Below are 22,483 nucleotides of genomic sequence, written 5' to 3' on the forward strand. Positions count from 1 at the left end.
CATTTTCATTTTGCACCACCCAAAAGACTCTAGCGAGCAAAAATACCCCTTTGATAGACACCATTTCAGAATAGGATAGTATTTTGGAATAGCTATTCCAGAATGTAGTTTTTTGTATTTGAGAATACCTAATTCGAAGTAGGTTTTCAAAGTGCTTATTCTATTTTGGAATAGTTATTATACGATATGAAAAATTATATTCCGAAATAGCTATTATGGAATAGGCAGCAAGGTCTCCTTCCCTTCTTCAAACAGGAAGCTGTACCACGAAGTTGTCATGCCAATGTGTGCTGTGTCTGTACCACCATGCACCACCTTCTCTACAAGCCCAACCACCACCATCACTGTTCTAACATAGTTTCCAAGATCCCTCTTTCCTTCATTATTGTTCCTCTTCTAACTTTATTGTCAACAAGTCCAACCACCACCATCAACAACCGCAACGTCATTGCCAAGAGGATGACGACACAAGAATTGGATACCTGAACCTTGGGCAATGCCACATTCATATTCCAGAACATAGGGTGCTTGGGTGGCAAAGGGAAGGGGGAGAGGTGTTAGAACTAAGGATATTTTTTACCATTAAAACTTTTTGAGGGGTGTAAAATTCATATTGGGAGGTGCAAGATACAAATTCCTCTTCGGTAACGCACTAAGTTCAGAGAAGTTTGAACCAATGTTTACGGCCCAAATAAATATCAAAATAGCCTTTGTCCACAAGAATATATTAACATTTAAATGTTAATATATTTCTCATGATAAAGTTAAAAGGATAAAATGATAAAGCCTGGAAAATAAAAAAAAATTACATGCAAATTATTTAATAACAATCAAATTAAACTCCTTGCTCACGATTAATCAAATTTGTAATTAGAAACCGGTTTATTCATATTTACAAAATTTGAATTTAATAAATTTATTTGAAAAAAGTGTTTTTAATAAAAAAGCTGATAAATGATTGGTTGTATAATCGTGATTATATAGATATTTTTATGATATATCTTTAATTAGGAGTATAAGAAAATTAGTTAAATTCAATTATTTTTTTTATAAAAGAATGATTGATGGAATTCCGAATGAAATAGGTATTATCCAATACAATTTGGTAAGAATTCTACAAATATAATTTTGTAAGATATTGTAAGAAATATAATTTACAATATTTTTATTTGTATTTATTTGTAAAAGGGAAATGATTACTTAAGATAAGTGCATAAGGCTTCAGAGAAAGTAGTTAAAATGATACGTAAATGGAAAACGATGCAATAATAAGAAGAGAAATATAGAAAGCAGGATCAGCAAATAGTGTTCGACATATATGTGTAGAGGCAGCAAATATATCATATCAGTGCATAATTGCAGTGATCAGTTTTAAATTTATTTGTTAAATATCATAGCAAAGAATGGAATGTTCATCCAAGTGAGCAATATTTCCATCCTTTCGGTAACCCACATGATCCCAAAAAAACCAAAATAAAAGGGCGATTAAATTAAGAAGAAAACAAACACTTATGCTATATTAATGCTTGTCCTTAATCATTATTAGTAGTTATTAACTCATGTTGTTGTTGTTGTTGTTGTTGCGTACGTGCATGATTCAAGTCAAGCCATGGACCAAGTAACGCGCTCTTCGCCAGAGTCAAGCCCCAGCGCGTCCCACACGGCCTGTGAACCATCCACGATGTTGTTACGGCACGGAGGTTGATCCGCGTGTTCCTTGTCGCACCCGTGGACGGAGTCGCACTGGTCTACCACCTTCGCCGTCACGCTCCTCCCGTTCCCGGCGGTGATTGTTATCAACTTCAAACACCGTGACCCGTTGTCGAACCACCCCGTGGAGAGTGCCACCACGAGCTCCGAGTTGTCGTGGAATTGCTCGTCGCACTGCGACCGGTCCCCTCCGTCGCCGCCTTCGGTGAAATCGTTCCGCGTCAGGATGGCGTCCGTCGAGGAAGATACCGGCGGAGAGCACTGGTACTGATCGTACTCTCCGGTTGCACAGGTCAGGGTGCCGGATTTCTGACAGCTTCCATCGTCGTTGAGGGTGTTGCATAACGCAATCTTGAGAAGGAAAGTGAAAGCTAGAAACACAAGACTTGCAGTGTAGGCCAATGGAAATACTTAGAATAGAGAAGTTTTTGTTTTGTGAATATGGTGAAAACCCCATGTATAGTTTTTGTTTTGTGAATATGGTGAAAACCCCATGTATAGTTTTTGTTTTGTGAATATGGTGAAAACCCCATGTATTTCGTTCCCTTAAATATAAAATTCAGAATTTGTTTTATAAAATTTTAAATACTTTTTTTTTTCCTGAAGATTAAAACATGTTACTTTATTATTCGAACCTAGTTTCAGATCAATTTAAACCCAATGATAATTTTTTTTACATTAGTTTTACATCTAATTCATATAAATGTAACTTTTTTTTTTAAAATTATATATATAATTGATGTAAAAAAATAATATAGTTTAGATATCTCGATCTTACTTTGGGTCAAACAATAACAGGTTTTAAATTTATAAGGACAAAAAATATTAGACATTTTGTAGTAAAATATTTTAAACATTTTTATATTTATAAAGATAAAAAAATATAACTTAACCGTAAAATAAAATAGTCTCCATTTTGGAAAAGAAAAATATTTCATAAACACCATAATTCTATATCACACCTGGATTGAGAGAAAAAAGAATATCCCTATGCAAAATTTATGATATGATAAAAAAAGAAAAATAAAAAAATGAAAAATATTTGTAATGTGTTTAAAATAAATAAATATCTCTTTGCAAAATTCGTTCTCGCTAGATTCAAACAAAAAGAAAAGTCTTACACGTGCAAGACTTCATAAAGTCTTTACGTCAAGTACGCTAGTATTTGTCTTGTTCCAAGTATGGATACACCTGCAAGGCTTCATAAAGTCTTTTAAGTCATGCACGCTAGTATTTGTCTTGTTCCAAGTATGGATTCAGTTTTACGTTGTCGTTAGCGACATCCGGAACTAATTATTTCGTTAGTTTGTTAATTTACAAGCTTATAACTCATTTGATTGACTACAAGAAAAGTTATCACCCACGGACTATGGAACATATTTCGAATGTCTAAATTAACGACGGAATGAATTTCATGAGAAAATACATGAATTAATGACGAAATTTATTCACAGGTAAATTTTCCATCAAAACGTAAACATTACCACTAAATTTTTATTTATTGATTTAATTCTATCAAAAATTTAAATATTACCGATGAAGTCTCTTTCTATTATACCCAAAATATTAAAAGATTGCAACCCTAACTAGGGACTCAAACTTCTTTTGGTGATTTTAAGAAGAATTTTATCAATGTATAATTCGCTGATAAATGTGTTCTTAAAATATAAAAATATAAAATTTAGTTCTTGAAAGTATAAAAGGTGCGACAAATATATTCTATCGTTAATTTTCATTTGTTATCGTTAATAGCCTATATGACACAGATGGACAAATTTGTCACTGAAATGATTGTCAATATGGATTGCCAGCATAGAGACATATTTATCATAATATTTTTTGACTTTTCGTTCTTCTACTCCGCTGACAGATGCATTGCTCAAAAATGAAAATATAAAATTTAATCCCCGAAAATATAAAAAGTACGACAAATATATCCAAATGTTAATAATAGATTGTGACTAATGATTATTATTATTATTATGTATTTATAATTTAGTACTCCTATTCGTTTAGTACTTATGCAATATATTTTATAAATTGCCTTTTAATATATATATATATATATATATATATATTTATTTTAATTTTCTTGTCAAACCTTAATCTTTGCTGTTAAAAAAATTTTATCTTATATCTTATAATTTTATGAAATTTCTATTAAATTTCTCATTTTAATCTTTAAGATTATTCCATATCCCAATTCTAATTTAAGTACCCTTATATTTAGATTGGAAATAATATGTCGAGAGTTTTGAGTAGAAAAAACATAACCAGCTGCGAGATCAAATTTATTTATTTTAGAAAAAGAATTTAATCAACTATTTTTTTAAAAAAAAAAGTTTCAAAAAATTTAAACTAGATAAAGCTAAAGTGAAATTTTTAAAACAAGTCTCACAAAATTTAATCAATTGAGTTACCATTTAAAAAAAATGAAAGTATTTTATTTCTTGAAATTTTTTGTTTCTTCAATTAATTATTAATCTTTATTACATATTCTTCCACAATATGTCAAATGAAATACAAGGTCGCTGCAACCTCTAAATCAACGAGATATACAACTCTACGTCCCAAAGGCAAGTAATAAACCTCTGTACTAGTTTTTTTTGTTTGTTTTGAAGTTAACATTTGTATTAGTTTGAGTATTATTGTATTTTTTATTTAAATTTATTTGGGTTCTTTATTTATTAGTAACTATTTTGCATTTCATTCATATTATGTATAATAAGTGTTATCTCGAGTGGAAGCATATATATACATTTTTTTTATTAAGGAAAAAAATTTATAATTCCACTTTAGTTCTATCTAGTTTAAATTTTGAGAGACTTTTTTATAAAAAAAAAAATAGTTGACTATATTATTTTTAAAAAATAAATAAATGAATAAATTTGATCACGCGACTGGTTGTGTTTTTTCTACTCAAAACACTCAACATATTATTTTCAATCTAAATATAAGAGTATTTAAGTTGGAATTGAGATATAAAATAATTTTAAAGACACTGGCTTAGTGAGTTCATCCCTAAAATGCAGAAAACGAAGAACTTCATGAACTCGCTTAGCGCGATAGGTGCGCTTAGCGAGTTCATTAGAAAACCTAGAAATTCAAAGAAAATCATGAACTCGCTCAGCGCGAAAGCCTTGCTAAGCGAGTACATAAAAAAATCCAGAAAGTGGGGCTCAAAAGGCTCAACTCTTTAAGCCACAATACAGGCTTAGAAATTTAAAACCAAGCCAATTTCCTACAACTTTAAACATGCAAAGCACACTACAAGCCCTAACTAATTACACAAAATGAATAAATCAAAGCACTAGATACAACAATCAAAGCATATGAACACAAACTTAAAACAAGCATACCAACTCAAAGATTTTGCCTTCTACCCTAAGGTTGTGCAGAAATTAAAATGATAGAAAACATACCTGGACTGTGTGTAGAGAATGAGAAGAGACAATGCAGAGAATGAAAGTGAATAGGAGGATGGAAAGGTGCAGTAATATAAATCAAAGCACAAAAGTAACTGCCCTAGGGCAGTTATGTTTTTGCTTGCAGTTACGAGTTACTCGCTCAGCGGGTCCTCAGAGGTAATTCAAAATTCAAATTGTTTTAGATATATAATTGCGCTTAGCGCGACGGACTTTCTCAACGCAATTATCAAAAGTTCCCTACCTGAAAGGTTTTTGGGCTTAGTGCAAAATTGACACGCTTAGCGAGATCAGCATGTGTGATTGGTCTGCAACTTTCGCTAAGCGAATCATGGCGCGTTCAATGAATTGAGTGGGAATGAGTGCAATGGAGGGGGGTGCTTAGCACATGAGCACGCTCAGTGCAATTTCCATCACAAAGAAGCTTTTAGGCTTAACGAGCTAGAGGTGCTCATCCCAATCAGAGTGAAGGTTCACACAAAGAGACGTTTTTGCGCTCAATGCATTGGCACGCTGAGTAAGGAGACTTTGGCTGCTTAGCGAGGTGTGTCTCACTAAGCTATGGGGGATCTGGTGTTATGTGGGGTCTTGCATGCTTAGCGGGAGTATGTGGGCGCTTAGCGAGAATATGTCTCGCTTAACACATTAATTGTCTGCGCTTAGTGCGTGGTTGCGCGCCTAGCGAGATGGGGTATACTGATCTTAACATATTCTTATCCTACCCCAAATTCCAGACTCCATGCATGCAATGTACGAACACTAATTTCTACAATTAATTACTACCCAACTCTATTACACTAGATTCATTAAACTACTTAAAGAAGTTACACTAACATAATAAAACACACACAAAAAACAAAGATTGAAAGAGTTTAGAAAGTTGGGTTGCTTCCTAGTAAGCGCTTCTTTAACATCACTAGCTTGACAGTTAGCACCCTCTAAGGGTCTTGTAAGTGCAGGATGGTGGTTAGCCTCTCAACGTTGCCATGATACAATTTTAATCTTTGACCATTCACCACCCAACTTCTCTCAGGAGTATCTGAATTTGGATCCATCAATTCCATTGCTCCATGGGGCTTCACCTCCTTGATAGTGAAAGGTACAGACCATTTGTACTTCAATTTACCTGGAAATAGCTTGATTCTTGAATTAAAGAGCAAAACTCTTTGGCCTGGTTGGAAATTCTTCTTCAACAGCTTCTTGTCATGGTAGGCTTTCAACTTCTGCTTGTACAACTTAGAGGATTCATAAGCATTGAGCCTCATCTCTTCTAGCTCCAAAAGTTGTAGATTCCTCTTCTCCCCAGATAAGACTTCATCAAAATTAAGAAATTTTAGAGCCCAATATGCCTTGTGTTCCATCTCTACTAGTAAGTGACATGTTTTCCCATAGACCATTTGAAAGGGGAATAGTCCTATGGGAGTTTTAAAAGCGGTCTAGTAGGCCCACAAGGCATCATCTAATTTGATGGCATAGTCCTTCCCTGTAGACGCCATAGTCTTCTACAAGATCTTCTTTAATTCTCTATTAGACACCTCATCTTGACCATTTGTTTGAGGATGATAAGGCGATGCTACCTTATGTGTAACATTGTAGTGCCCCAATACTTTTTGCAGTTGAACATTGTAGAAATGTGAACCTCCATCACTAATCAAGACTCTTGGCACCCCAAAGCGAGAAAATATGTTCTTCTTTAGGAACCTAACAACAGTCTTTGTATCATTCTTCGGAGTAGCAATAGTCTCTACCTATTTGGACACATAATCTACAACCACCAGTATGTATTCATTCCCATAAGATGATAGAAGAGGACCAACAAAGTCAGTACCCCAGCAATCAAAGACTTCCACCTCAATGATATTTTGAAGGGGCATTTCATTCCTTCGTGATATACTCCCGATCCTCTGACATTGGTCACAATGCAACACATGCTTGTGTGCATCTTTGAAAATTAAAGGCTAAAAGAAGCCAGATTGCAAGATTTTTGTTGCTGTCTTATCACAACTATAGTGACCTCCACAAGGGGAGTTATGACAGTGCCACAATATACTTATGGACTTCTCCTTGGTCACACATCTTCTCAGCAAATTGTTAGCTCCAATTTTAAACAAATGAGGGTCATCCTAGACATAGAAACGAGCATCATGTAAGAACTTCTTTCTCTGGTGCCAATTCAAATCCTTGGGTATAATTCCTATAGCCTTATAGTTAGCAAAGTCAGCAAACCATGGTCTCTCATCCACAACTAGCAGTGATTCATCGAGAACTAATCACAAATTTCTAGTTCCTTGTGCATGACTTCTTCATTAATCAATCTTGATAGGTGATCAGCTACAAAATTCTCTGACCCCTTTTTATTTTTGATGACCAGGTCAAACTCTTGAAGCAAAAGAATCCATTTAATCAATCTTGGTTTGGAGTCTGCTTTTGTGAGAAGGTACTTTATGGATGCATGATATGTAAACACAATCACCCTTGATCCAATCGAATACAATCTAAACTTTTCCAATGCATACACAATGGCAAGCATTTCCTTTTCAGTGGTAGCATAATTTAACTGTGCATCATTCAGGACCTTGCTTGCGTAGTAGATGGAGTGAAATACTTTTTCCTTCCGTTGCCCCAAAACTGCACTGACTGCATAATCGTTTGCATTGCACATCAATTCAAATTCCTTGCTCCAGTCGGGCGCTGTAATCACTAGGGCGGACACCAATCTGGTCTTTAGAGTGTTAAATGTCGTCAAGCATTCTTTGTCAAATTGAAACACAACATCTTTGTTGAGGACATTACTCAATGGTTTTGCAATTTTTGAGAAGTCCTTAATGAAACATTAATAGAAACCCGCATGTCGTAGGAAACTCCTGACTCCTTTTACATTGACCGGTGGAGGCAATTTTTCTATGACATCAATCTTGGCTTTGTCCACTTCAATGCCTTTGACAGAAATCTTATGTCTCAATACTATTCCTTTTGGACCATAAAATGACATTTCTCCCAATTTAGCACCAAGTTTGTTTCTTCACAATGTTGCAACACCAACTCCAAATTGGTTAGACAACAATCGAATTTTGATCCAAACACTAAAAAATCATCCATAAACACCTCGATGCATTTCTCCACCATATTAGTGAATATTGCCATCATACACCTCTGAAATTTGGTTGAGGCGTTACATAGCCCAAATGGCATCCTTTTATACGCAAATACACCGAATGGACAAGTGAACACAGTCTTTTCTTGGTCATTAGGGTCAACAGCAATCTGATTGTACCCTGAATAACCATCCAAAAAGCAATAAAATAATTTTTCAGCTAACCGCTTAAGCATTTGATTCATGAATGGAAGAGGGAAATGGTAATTTCTTGTGGCATCGTTTAACTTTCGATAATCAATGCACATTCGCCAACCCGTGACTGCTCGTGTTGGAATAAGATCATTCTTCTCATTTCTCACCATAGTCATCCCACCTTTCTTAGGAACCACTTGTACATGACTTACCCAAGCATTGTCGGAGATTGGGTAAATGAGCCTTGCCTCCAACAGTTTGAGAACCTCTTTTCGCGCCTCTTCTTTCATCGATGGATTAAGCCTTTGCTGGGGCTGTCTTACTGGCTTATACCCTGCTTCCATCATGATCTTGTGCATACAATATGAAGGGCTAATTCCTTTGAGGTCTGATATATGCCATCCAATAGCAGCCCTATGTTTCTTGAGAACTTCTACCAGTTGAAACTCTTCATCAGGAGATAAGGTGTTGTTAATTACTACTGGCTTTGCCTCATCGTTTTCCAGGAAAACATACTTTAAGTGTGCTGGCAAGATCTTTAAATCTACTTTTGGTTTCTCTATTGTAGAATCCTTCTTCAACTCTTCAAAGGCACATTCCTTCGAAGGAATTGTCTTCAATTTGTCCAAGTCCTCCAAACAGGTCCTTAGATTTTTCTCTTCCTCTTTTATTAGATAATCAACAACATTAATCAATGCCTTTTCCAGCGGCGAGTGAGGAGCCATGTATTGCACCACCATATCAACTTCTTGTTCAACTGTTTCCACCTTGAAACATGCCTTGTGATCATTAGGATGCTTGATTACTTCAAATAAATTGAAGGTAACTTTCTGATCATCAACACTTATCTCTAAGTTACTGTTGCCCATGTCAACTACACATTTGGTTGTCAACATGAATAGGTGGCCTAAAATCAATGGAATGTCTGAATCCTCCTCAATATCCATTATAACAAAATCCACATGGAATCTGAATTGGTGAACTTTGACTAGCACATCTTCAACCACATCATAGGGTCTTGTGATAGAGCGATCTGCAAGTTGAAGTGTCATTCTTGTGGGTGAAATCCTTAAATTCCCTATTCACCTGCACATTGAAAGTGGCATTAAATTGATGTTGGCTCCTAAGTCAATTAGTGCCTTTCCCACTGACACAACTCCTATGGAACATGAGATCTATACTCTACGTTGAGTGGAGTACCTAGGCTACAGGAGTACTCTTGATAGACTCACCTATGTGAATGTTGAAGTGGGGGCCGCTTCATATGAAATTTTGGGCAAAAATTTCTAGCGCGTTTACTATACCGGGATAGACGTGCATGGCCTTTAACGCACGGGCTTTATAGAATACACCTATGAAAAGGTTGTGTGTGGTTTGATGTCGGAGATAGAGTTCAAGACTTCGAGTCACTCTAGTAAAATCTGAATCTTACTCACTATGCAAAGGTTCAAGTTGTATGACACCTTTGTTTATGCATAATTTTATGAAATCCTCAAAAATCTTCTTTTCAAATTTCAAGTGAGGGATTGTTAGAACAAAGGAGAATGTGGATGAAAGTTTGAAAAAAAGAAAAGAAAAAAAAAGAAGAAAAAAATGCTTCAAGTCCCACGTCGCTCAGGATAAACACTTGAATAGTGTTTCACTCCCTATATATATAGATCTCATTTCTTCATTTTTCTTTGCCCCATTTGAGAAGCATTTCCTCAACTTTTCTTTCTCCCTCTCATATTTCAGCCGATGCATTTCCGGCAAAATTCTCCCTCTTTCTTTCTGTCGCTCTAAAAATTTCGGTTGGCTATAAGAGTGACTTTTCTAGTCATATTTTCGGTTGGCTATAATAGTGACTTTTCAAGTCATATTTTTCGGTTGGCTATAATAGTGACTTTTCAAGTCATATTTTTCGGTTGGCTGTTAGAGTGACTTTTCAAGTCATATTTTCGGGTGGCTTTAGAGTGACTTTTCAAGTCATATAAGAGGGTGTAATTCTAGAAAAGGTTCCCTCAGTGCAGTGAGAATCTTATACAGTGATCTGGGCTGTTTTATCCTGGGGACGTCGTGGTTGATAGTCTGCTTGCACAATTTTTGGGAGTGCCACGAAACGTCTTAAAGAAAGCGACATTGTCCGTGACTCAGCCAGTAATTTTTTTGGTTTGCCATAAACTATTGTTCCAACAGTTAACAAATAAGTTTATCTAATAGAATGGTAGTAATAAATTTTGTTAATTAAACACATATTCTCTAATATATTTTTGTTATTTTTATAAAAATTATTAAAAAATAAAAAATTATGTAAGTCTAATTTTTCATTCAATGAATCTTTTTTATAATTTTAAATTTTTTATTCAAATTAAAAAATTGAAAAATATGTTAGAAAAAGTATCTTTCTAACACTCTTCCTTTGAATCTTATATATGAGTTTATAGTGTGTCTTTTAAATTTCTATTTAATTCATCATTATTTTTCTATTGTTGTCCTTAATGTATATTTTAATAAATTTTTATTTATTCTACTATTGATCTAATTGATAATAACTTCTAAAAATGTAGTGGCATAATATTCAAAAGATTTTGTTTTTGTTATTTACAACGACTTTATCTATCGGGTATATAAAATTCTCGTACCGTGTATAACGAGTTTGCCTTATGCGAATGGGCTACACTAGTGTTTACACCTGCCGATGCCTGGGTATTTGTTATCATTTAATAGATAACATGTTATAAGATATACTCTTTTGGTTGTGTAGTTATTGTTTAGATGGGGTTGCCTTGGAAGGTTTGCTTTTATCTATATATCCTAATTTTTGGAGGTATTGCTTTTTATGTCTATTGCTACGAAGTATTGTTTTGTCTGGTTTCATCATATTTTTTGTATTTTATCTTTAACTCTAGAAGAAGAGATATATTTAATTAAACTAATTTGCATAAAAAAGATGATGAGATATAAGGGCACATTCTTGATCAAAATGCCTGGGTAAATTTATTTAATGTAACTTATTGATTATAGTGAAATATATGATACATGATTTGATATGTTTTAATTATAATAGTTTAGTATAAGATTATTTTTCTTATTATTAATTATTTAATTTTTTTATTCGGTAAACTTCATTTGTTGTACATAAGAGTATTTGATGTGATCCAATAGTACAACATACAATGGTATATAATTCTGATATAGTATCAGAGTTTAGATTTTTTTGACTGATAAATAATGAAAATTGTGCTCCATTGGATACCTATTGGCCAAACCAGACAAAACAATAAAACTATAGTTTTAATTAAAAAAATACATAAGTTCTTTTAACTTTATTTTTTTCATTTATACTTTTTATAATTGTGCTCTTCTTTTTAAATTTACGTATAAACTAAATAAAAAAATAAAATAAGCATACTAATCAAGAACTGGAAACAGTAAATATAGATTTTCCATTCAACTAAAAATAATGTGTAGATAAACAGATAAATCTTCAATTTCTAAATAAATGATTGAAAGTAAAAATAATTATTTATTAGAAAATCATTTAATTTAACTTAAAATGCTTTTTGCAAACTATATATAAATAGAGAATACTTTTTTTTCCAAAAAATAATCTCAAACTAACACATTATACATATTTATTAAATAAAATTACAATTTCATTTAAAACAGAAAATAAATAAATTTTATAACTATATTTTTTTCATTTATTTCTGTAATAATTATACTTATTTTTTTTTAATTTACTTATCAATTAAATTAAAAGTAAGCATAGTAATCATGAACTGAAAATAGAAAATATAAATTTCAATTGATAAATAAAATTGTAATAGTTAAATAGAACTATAATTTTAATAAAAACAAAAAATACATAGTTTTTTTAATACATTTTTTCATTGTGTCCTTAATAATTATACTTAAAAATATCGAGTTTAGTGTCATTTGAACAAATGATTTGTTATTTCTAACTATATATTTTACATTATGTAAATAATAATAACTTTTATTTTTAAATTTACTTATCAATTAATTTAAAAGTAACATAGTAATCATGAGTTAAAAATAGAAAATATAAATTTTTTTTATATTAAAATAATGGATAGATAGACCGATAAACCTCCAATTTCTTTATAACGATTGTAAATAAAAAGATATACTTATTATTTTTATTAAAAAATTTTCTAATTTAACTAAAAATATATTTTTTAAATTATAAAGTAGAGATTTTTTTTTCAAAAGAATCATCTTAAATCAATACACACATATTTATTAAGGAAAACTACAATTTTAATAAAATAAAATGTATATAAGTTTTTAACTATCTTCCTTATTTTATGATTTTAATAATTATACTTACAAAATATTAAAAATTCGGTGCATTTGATCCACTAATGAATTAAATATTTTATATAAAACATAGATATTAAAATATGGAAATATAACTTGTAGTAGTAGCAATAATAGGACAAAAAGTATTATCATGCATAGAAAATTTCAGAAAGGACATTACCCGAAAATCACTGTTCTATGAGCAGTGAATTAGCACACCAAAGTCTCGTTAGAATTGTTATGTTATAGATTGCTGTTTTTGTCTGATAGCTGCTTAATGTCCAAGAGCACTGTTTTCAGTTCAAGACTTCAAGTTACTTTTGTGTGTGTGTGTAACTTCAGGAACACAAATCTTTCTCCAAATTGCTAATAATTTTCTCTTAAGTGACAGTTATTTTCTGATGAATTTATAGATTTTAATTAAAGAGATGGATATATACTTAACAAATTGGTTTTATTTGTCATTAAAGAGACGAATTTCTCCAAATTGATTTTTTTAATTTATAATAATTTATCTAACTCAAATAATAAGATTGTTCTCATAAAAAATTGTTGTAGTGTCATGAAAATAATAAATGTTACTAATTTGAGGGAAGCAGTCTTTCTCCAAATGGAAAATAATTTTCTCTTGGGTGAATTTTTTTCCTGCTGAATTTTGTTAGATTTTAGATAAAGAGATGGATACTTAACCAACAAATTCATTATCTTTGCATTAATGCCGCCTAGGATCTAACTAGTACAACATTGGTGCGTCTTCAAAAATAGTAATCACACATCGTTTTCGCATATTATAGAAGCTTGAGTTTCAATTAATGATTAGGGATGCAGGATGCTTCATGGCTGCGAGCAGATTATGAAAATCAAGTTCATCACGAAAACCCCATGGATATAGCAAGCAAAGATAAGTGGAAGTTACGTGAGCGCCAAAATGGGCTATATTAATGTTTTTATCCTTGATATATAATTGGTAAATTTCCAAGAGCACTTCTTTCAGTTCAAGTTTTGTTTTCTCGACAATTTAGTAGGTGTGGATAACTTTTTAAGTGGTCCTTCAGTGGTTCACATAGTTTTCACTTTGTTTTACCGGGTAGAGTATGTATATATTAAGCCGTGTAAAATATGTTAAACGCCTGTTATAATAAATAAAATAAAAAATAGAAAATCTTCATACCTTTAGAAATATGAAAAAAAATATTAGATGGATACTGTGTATACTTTTCTTATACAAATGATTTTCTTTTTGAAGTACGTAGGTTGATTTACAATCCCTATCACAAAAATTCCTAGAGAAACAAACCCACCACGACGCTGCAAAAGAGCTGCGTTTGGGCGTTTTCGTTGAAGGTTTCTGAGGCGAGAAGAAATAGGAAAACACTTGGGTGGTTTGCGCACCATAATGTTAGGCCGTGAATTCTGATATGAGGAGGCATTGGAGTGAACACCACCTTCGGCACTTGAGCTTTGTTTATGCAGCAAATGGGAGGTGCAGGGAATTCCCGTGGAAGGATGTTTGATCTGGTTTACTGAAGCATTAAGATTCGTCCTTCTCTTTTGCATGTTGTTCACCCAAAGTGTTTCTTCTTTCTTCTCTCAACCTTGTTAACTTGTTCAATTGATTGTTTGAAATTGTTGATTAGTTGGGAATTTTATTTCTCTAGTGTTTTGAATTGAACGGGGACTATTAGTGCATGAAAATTAATTTTACGGTAGAAATTTCAAGGACCGGTAAATTAATTTAATTTTAAAAAATGAAAATTAATTAAGCTTTGTTTTTGCAGCAGTACAAGGTATGAATGGTAACCCTGGCAAGTTTATTGGTTGCATTCTGCAATTTAGTTTGTCTTAAGTTGGGTGAAACTTGGTGTCCAATCTTGCGGTGTTTGACGAGTTATAAAATCACGACATATTTGAGTATTTGGTAACTTCAAAAAGAAAAACATTCATATAAGAAAAGTATACACATTATCCATCCAATATTTTTTATTCATATTTCTAAAGTTATTAAGATTTTTTTTACGACTTTAAAGTCGTAAAACCTTTTTTTTTTTTTGAAATCGTAAACCACTTTTTTTAATGTTTAAGTTATTTTATTTTCAAAGTTTATAATTTTTTTATGGTTTATTTTTTTCTAATTTTTTTTAAAATTTTAAAAATTATTTAAATGAATAATAAATAATATTAATTTTACTTATTAATAGTATATTTTTTATGGTTTTATTTTATATGTTATTAATTTATTTTAATATTTTGTTATTTAAAATGTTATAAATTTAGATAATCTATTAATAAAAATACATAATAAAACTAAAAGGAGATACTAAAAATTTGAAACACTTTAATTTAAAAATTGATGACATTTAAATGAAACTTACATATTCTTTTAACTAATAATGAGATGATGTCCTACAACGAGTTCTTATAGATATGTGTCTCGGTCTCTCATCTTGTTGGACTAGATTTGTCTATGTTTGTTGTCCTATTGGTCTACGATCTCTACCTCCTCTTGTTCTAGGATGCTCACGTATAATTGTGTGTTGTTGTTGAAGAACATGATCACCACCGTTGTCATCATCATCATCACCATCATCATCATCCTCCTCATTTTCATGACCTATGTCATGCATTTGAGTAGGTAATGATGGACGATAATAAGAGGTTGATGGTGGTAGATTATATGCAGATGGTGGAGTGTTGAAAGTGGTGGCAAATATTTGTGAGGGGCCATAAAAAAATATTTGAGACAGAAGGGACTTGAAATGAGTATTGATGCATATATGATGAGAATCCCACTAGTTGAAAACTTTGTTGACATCCTTGAAACACACATCCAGAGAAAGCTGCTGATTGATATTGTGTTTGTGATGGATCATGTTGGGACATAAATCCAGGAACATGCGCTGGAGGTACATTGGGTTCTGCATATGATTGAAGTTGGTGATGACCAGAATACTACTGTGATTCAAATTTACAAAGTTAGAAATAATAATGAATAATAATATCAATAATTTTTTTAAAATGTAAATTAAACTTACAACCTCAGTAGATAGTACTCCTTCACGCGATATATATCGTCTAGTTCGACGTATATACCATTGCATGTTTTCTGAATTTTCATGCAAAAGACATTGGTCCATTTCACCTTGAACAATATAATCATTCTAATGATTCCATTTGGAAATCCAGTGACGATGATGGTGAGGCCAAAAAATATTTGTTCTCCTTCGCATATCTATGTGTAGGAGTTGATCTAGGTTTGACGGGTCATCTGGAATAATTTGTCACAATCCAAATTGTCTCATGACCCTGTCTATTGGATGCCATTTCACAATTGCAAAATATATGAGAGGAACTTTTGCCCGAACATTCATTGATACCTCAACATCATTAATTAATGACCTTATTTCTAGTGTGTCATAAGGAGTTCACAAGAACTGCAACACATACATTATTATTATCACATATTTATAATTGAATAAGAAACATAAAAAAATATACTCAAAATTAAGAAATGAACCTCAATAATATGTAGTCTATCAAATATGATGTGTATCAATCTCATTGAATTGGTGGGAATATTTGTTTTGGTCCTTGGATGAGACCACCTTCTTGCAAGAGGAAATCCGAGTCCTTCTTGTGCTTCTTTCATGGATAGGTGATCTATCTTTGGGGTAATACATTTAATGTGGTCTCACGCCCATGACTGTAGCAACAACAAACATCCATCAATTTCTATTTGGTCCAGCTTCACAACCCGATCTAGAGCTCGGAAAAGGGATGCTAATACTGCTGCACCCCAACTATAATGACTTGCCTCAGTTAAATTTGATAATAAAAAGAGATACATAAAATGAAATTTTGCACCTAATGTATCTGGCATCAAATAATTGCCTACGAGCATCATGATATGAGCTCTAACATGTTGTGCAATGAAAACATCATTAGCATCAACAGGAAGTTGCTGAAAATTTTGCCGCAACCAACTTAGATAAATCATTTTACCCTTTACATACTTATCAAATGGAGTTTCCCCTAGTAATTCTGACAAGCAACACGTACATCATCAGTGATGATATCGGTTACCGACAATCAATCAATCTTCAAACCCAACTATAGGGCCACATCCTATAAAATAATGGTTGCCTCTCCATGTGGAAAATGAAATGTGTGTCTCGGTTCTCCAACGTTCAATCAACACACTAACCAAATGCTGGTTAATATTAACTTTTCCATCATTTATAACATGACAGAAACCAGCTAAAGTGATTATATTTTTGACCCGACTATCTATCCAATCCAAGTGGATAAAAGCCCAAACAAAATTATACCTCTGATGAATCATTCTCTCTTGGTCTTCCAACACTTGATTTGAGATATGGTTGTCTTGTAAGCGCAACAAGGAGCCATCAATTGGTTCGGGTTGTGCATGTGCCATTGGTTGAAAATGAAGAACAAAACAAAATGGATAGAAAGATCAAAATAAGAATGGAGAAGAATGAAAGTTGGGTGGTGTAAGGTAGTGGTTGACATTTGACACAAGTATTGGTTTTTTTGCCCAAGTATTACCTTCTGATATCTTAACTTGTATAATATTGATGCATCACCTGGAGTCCAATATACATAACTTATAATTGTTTTAGTGGTCCGTGATACAAGTTATTATTGAGTAGCTTTATTTCTGGCCAGATAAGTTATTATTGACTAGCTTTATTTCTAGCAAGATTCGACAGTATCATACACCATTTCATGTAAGAGACCCTATAAGCATGCTTCACGAGATATGAGCTATGAGTGGCAAGATTCCACTGTATCATACATCATTTTATGTTTTAGTATATTAGTGTTTAGTTATTATTAATTTAGGGTTTAGTTAGATGAATTATTATACATGTTAAATTAATTTTGTTTACTCATTATTTTATGTTTTAGTATATTAGTGTTTAGTTATTATTAATTTAGGTTTTTAAAATATTAAATTAGTTGAAGAATTCATTATTTTATGGTAACTATTATTATGTTTACTGATGGTGGATGCAATAGTTAGTATTCATTATTTAAAACATTATTTACTTCGATGTAATTTATAAAAGGAGGTGTCGTTCACACTTATAATTCTTATTTACACAATATTGTATCTATTGCATCTAAACAAGCAAGTGGTTCTCTCATTTTGACGTCTTACTTAGAGTGTTACTGATATATTAATAGAAAGTTGTAACAAGTGTTACGATTTCTAACTCAGAAGTCGTAACACCTGTTATAACTTATCCTCTTTAGGTAATTTTTTAAAACTCGTACTCGATTGAAAAATAACGCTTAAAAGTATCCATTTTTAGTAAAAAAAAGCCATATAATATTTATCAAATTTAATTATGTTAATCATTTTCTTTATTCTACAAATTAAGTTGTTAACAATGAATTTTCAGGTAACATTGTTATTCAAACGATCTCAAATGTGACCAAAGTATTCTACAATCCAAATTTGAGTAAATTAAGTGCATTAAAGATTAGGTATATTCTTTAAATTACATTAAATTGTAATATGTCAATTCAACCAACTCATCATTTACTAACCAGTGTTATTTCCTCCGCTTCTTACCCTTTCAATTACAAGTTAATACAAATTTGGTTTGAAATTGGAGAAAATGTGCAATATGAAGTAACAAGAAGAGTTATTTTCAATTGCAATGAGATTAAATATTACATAGCTATTCCATACATTAAAAGTTCTCTAGATTTTCAATTAACTCATCATTCATTTTAATTAATAGGATACTTTATCATCTTTTCCACCACCATCAAACAAAACTGTTTGAACAACTTTGCTTCAAGGGACCTTATATGCTATTAACAGGAAATCTGGTTACCATACGTGGCAACATCTTCATCAATTGCAACACCACGTATCAAATTTTAAAATTTTAGAATCATCTTATTATGTAATATATATTTTTATGTTTTATTTTTGTTTATCATTATGTGTACCGGACAACTGATTAACTTTTCATCTGTTTCTTTATGTGTATATGTACTAGATTATTAATTAACTCTGAATTTATGTGTTGACCTTATTAGTTTTTTGTGAATTTTACATTTAAAAATAATAATACGAACCAACACGAGTCGTGCATACAGACGGCTTACTTACTAGTATATAATATATTTGTACTTACTAGTATATAATATATCTGTATACAGACATAGATAGATTATATTCTTACTGGCCGTCTCCAATACTAGTTTATGTTATTTGAGTCGACATTTTTATCATTACAAGGCTCATTATTTCATTTGTGCCAATAAGCTAAACTCCAAAAAGCGCACTGATATCAGAGCATTAATGCATTGTGAGGCTTTTTTACTTATTAGGGTTTTTTTTCAATTGGGATTATTTTTAAATAATTACTCAAAAGAGGATAAGTAGTGATAATTGTCACAACTTTTGAGTAGAAGTTGTGACAAACGGAGATAAGTCGTGATAGTTTTTACGACTTTTGAGTTAAAAGTAATGATACCTGTTATGATTTTGTATTTTTTTAATTAAAGTCATAAAATTATTTACGACTTCAGTTAAATTTTATTTCATGACTTTAAAGTCATAAATAATTTTTTTTTGTTTTTATGACTTGAAAGTCGTAAAATTTATTTTTTTGGTTTTACGACTTTAAACCTTTTTTTTTAAATGTTAAAGTTTTTTCTTTTTTTAAAAAAACAAGTTTTTATTTCTTTTACATTTTTTTAAATTTTTCCAAATTACAAAAAAAATTATTTATTTAATTGTCAAATAAATAATTTTAATTTTACTTATTAATAGTTTTTATTTAACATGGTGTCTATTTTTTTATGATTTTATTTTATATGTTGTTAATTTATTTTAATGTTTTATTATTTAAAATATATTATATATTTTTAATATTTTTTTATTTAAATTTTTTTGTTTATTTAAAATTTAGGTAATCTATTAATAAAAGTACATGCTAAAATTGAAAACAATATAATACATTAATATAAAATGAACAATACAAATTAAAAAAACATAAAAAATAAAAATTATATCAATCATGTACTTATTTGTATAAACAATTAGTACGATTATGTCCTTCATGTCTACACCGTGGATATTTTTTAGGTCTATTTGAAATTGGTTCATCCATTTCATTGTATATTCATACTAAAATTAAAAACAACATAATACATTAATTTTAGTATGTATTTTTATTAATAGATTATCTAAATTTTAAATAAACAAAAAAATTTAAATAAACAAATATTAAAAATATTTAATATATTTTAAATAATAAAAAATTAAAATAAAATAAAACCATAAAAAATATACACCATATTAAATAAAAACTATTAATAAGTAAAATTAAAATTATTTATTTGATAATTAAATAAATAAATTTTTCTGTAATTTGGAAAAATTAAAAAAAACATAAAAAATTATTTTTTTAAAGAACAAATAACTTTAACGTTTTCTAAAAGAGAAAATTTTACGACTTTAAAGTCATAAATTTTTTTTTACGTTTTTAAGTCGGAAGAATAAAAAAAATAAATTGTTATGATTTTAAAGTCATAAAAAAAATAACTTATAACTTTTTTAAAAAAGATGTGAAGTTGTAACACGCGTCACGACACCAGATGCAATTTATTCCTTTTGCATAATTATTTAACAACAACCCAATCGAAAAAATAAAAAAATACCCCTAAACAATAAATAAATAAAAAAAACGGCGTTGTGAAAGGACGAAAGTGAAATATCTGACCATCATTGAGTGCCTTACATTTTTTTTCTTGCTCTGGGCCTCTGAAAGCTACACAAGGTTAACGTCCACCTGCTATTTTGCATATGCCCTATTTCGGGCAGTTACTTCCTGCACCTCTAATTAATTCTTGTATCCCCTTTCGGCTCTAGAATGATGATTCCAAAATGTAATTTACATTCCGGAATACACCTCTTTTTTGGTTTCCTAAATGACCAGTCCAAAAGATAAAAAAACAAATGCATTTCAAAAAGAATGCGAAAACAGTGCAGGAAGCAAGAGTCCGTATCTCATCATCAGTTCACACTTCACATTGTAATTGCCTCCCAGGTTTAGGTTTGTGACATTGTGGGCCGTTTGATTTGTATTTTTATTTTTTGTTTTATTTTTTATTTTTATTTTCTGAAAATTGTTTTCATTTTTAAAAAATTAGAATTTTGAAAATATGTTTGATTTGACTCATTGCTAATTTCAAGAAATAAAAACACTGAAAGAAAATGTATTTTTATATTTGTTTAAATAAATTATAACTAAAAACTTATTTAACTTGGGCCTTCAAGTTAGTTTGGGCCTTCAACAACAATTAGTAGTCTTGGTAGTGCCTCTGCCTCTGGGCCTTCATCTTTCTCCACTTGGGCCTTCAATCATCATCAATGGCAGCTATACAAATGACCAGCCTTGTCTCTATGACGTGTTGGGCTTGTTTAAGTCTGCCTCTGGTCATGGGACCTTAAAGTGCTTCATGGTCCTTGCCCTTGGTTATGTCCTCATCACTCCCTCCTTCTTGAAAAGGATTTGTCCTCAAATCCAAGGCTCCTCCATCTGCATCAAAAAGAGATAGATCAGACACATTGAAAGTGGCACTTACATTATACTCATTAGGCAAGTCAATCTTGTAGGCATTGTCGTTGATCTTCTCCAACACTTGGAATGGTCCGTCTCCTCTAGGTTGAAGCTTGGACTTCCTGTGTTTTGGGAACCTCTCCTTCCTCATACTCTTCTTCTTCCACTTCTTCTTCACTGATTTCAGACTCACTAGTGATTTCTCCATCAGCCTTCATGATCATGGTCCTCCTGGTTGGACATTCAGAAGCAATATGTCCTCTGCCTAAGCACTTGAAACATTTTATGTTTCTGGTTCCAGTATTGGATGAGGAAGTGGAGGTGTTATGTTTGCTTCCACCTACACTGGGTGTTGCTGACTTTCCATACGAGGATGTGGCTGCAGGTTTGGCATTTTCATAAAATTGGGTGAGAGTTTCTCTCTAGGTTCCTTGTTGAACCAATTATCAGACTTATCAAGGTAATCCTTGTGGCGTCTACCCTGACTTATCTTCCTTCATTGGAAGTGGTGTCTACCCGGACTTATCTTCCTTCACCGGAAGTGGCGTCTATCCTGACTTATCTTCCTTCACCGGAAGTGGCGTCATCCAAATATCCGTAGCCTGTATCAAGCGATCCGCTCCTAGTCAGGATCACATCATCTGGTATCAGAGCTTCGGCTCTTGATACAGGTTCTATCTTATCCTATTATTTTTCTTTGTAATTTGTCTTGGTTCGTGTTTTGTCCTTGTTCTGTTATTTGTTTTTCTTGTTTGCGTCTTGTTGCGTTCTTGTTTGTGTCTTTGTTTCGTTCTTGTTCTTGTCACGTTTGTGTTCTTGTTGTTGTTCTTGTTTCTAGTGTCTTTCAGACTTTGTGTCGTAAAAAAAAATTGTTTGGGTTCTGTTTCAAGTAAAAAAAAAAGTTGCAGAAATTTTGAAGAAAAAAAAAGAGAAGAAAAGAAGAAAGAGAAAAAAGAGAAAGTGGGTGTTTGATCTTTCAACACGAAATTGAGGCAGTTAGAGGCTTTTTTTTGGCAGAAAATCGTGTACCAAATCCCCTTATCTAGATTCTCCTCTGAATTCTGAGCGTTTTGATATATAGTGGGCCTCAAACGGACAACCGTAGCAAAAGTTATGAGCATTTGAAGTTTACTTGTCATATCTGTTATCTT

General features: G+C 31.7%; 1 protein-coding gene across 1 annotated transcript; it reads right to left on the minus strand.

Moving 5' to 3' along the window:
* Positions 1-1,295: 1,295 nt before the first annotated feature.
* LOC114378988 (putative ripening-related protein 1) lies at positions 1,296-6,496 on the minus strand. Its single transcript, XM_028337560.1, has 2 exons — positions 6,145-6,496; positions 1,296-2,120 (listed from the first exon to the last, which is right to left on the minus strand). Exons 1-2 carry the CDS (start codon positions 6,494-6,496, stop codon positions 1,603-1,605), a joined length of 870 nt encoding a protein of 289 aa, XP_028193361.1. The 3' UTR covers positions 1,296-1,602.
* Positions 6,497-22,483: the final 15,987 nt, after the last annotated feature.

This window comes from Glycine soja, chromosome 12 (genome assembly GCF_004193775.1).
Source record: "Glycine soja cultivar W05 chromosome 12, ASM419377v2, whole genome shotgun sequence".
Classification (NCBI taxonomy): Eukaryota; Viridiplantae; Streptophyta; class Magnoliopsida; order Fabales; family Fabaceae; genus Glycine; species Glycine soja.

What these genes read in the sequence shown, in the direction of transcription:
- LOC114378988 (XM_028337560.1), bottom strand. Translation starts at nt 6,496, where the DNA reads ATGGAACACAAGGCATATTGGGCTCTAAAATTTCTTAATTTTGATGAA. An exon ending in GAGAAGTTGGGTGGTGAATG is followed by an intron (nt 2,121 to 6,144) that starts GTCAAAGATTAA and finishes CTCTATTCTAAG; the next exon opens with TATTTCCATTGGCCTACACT.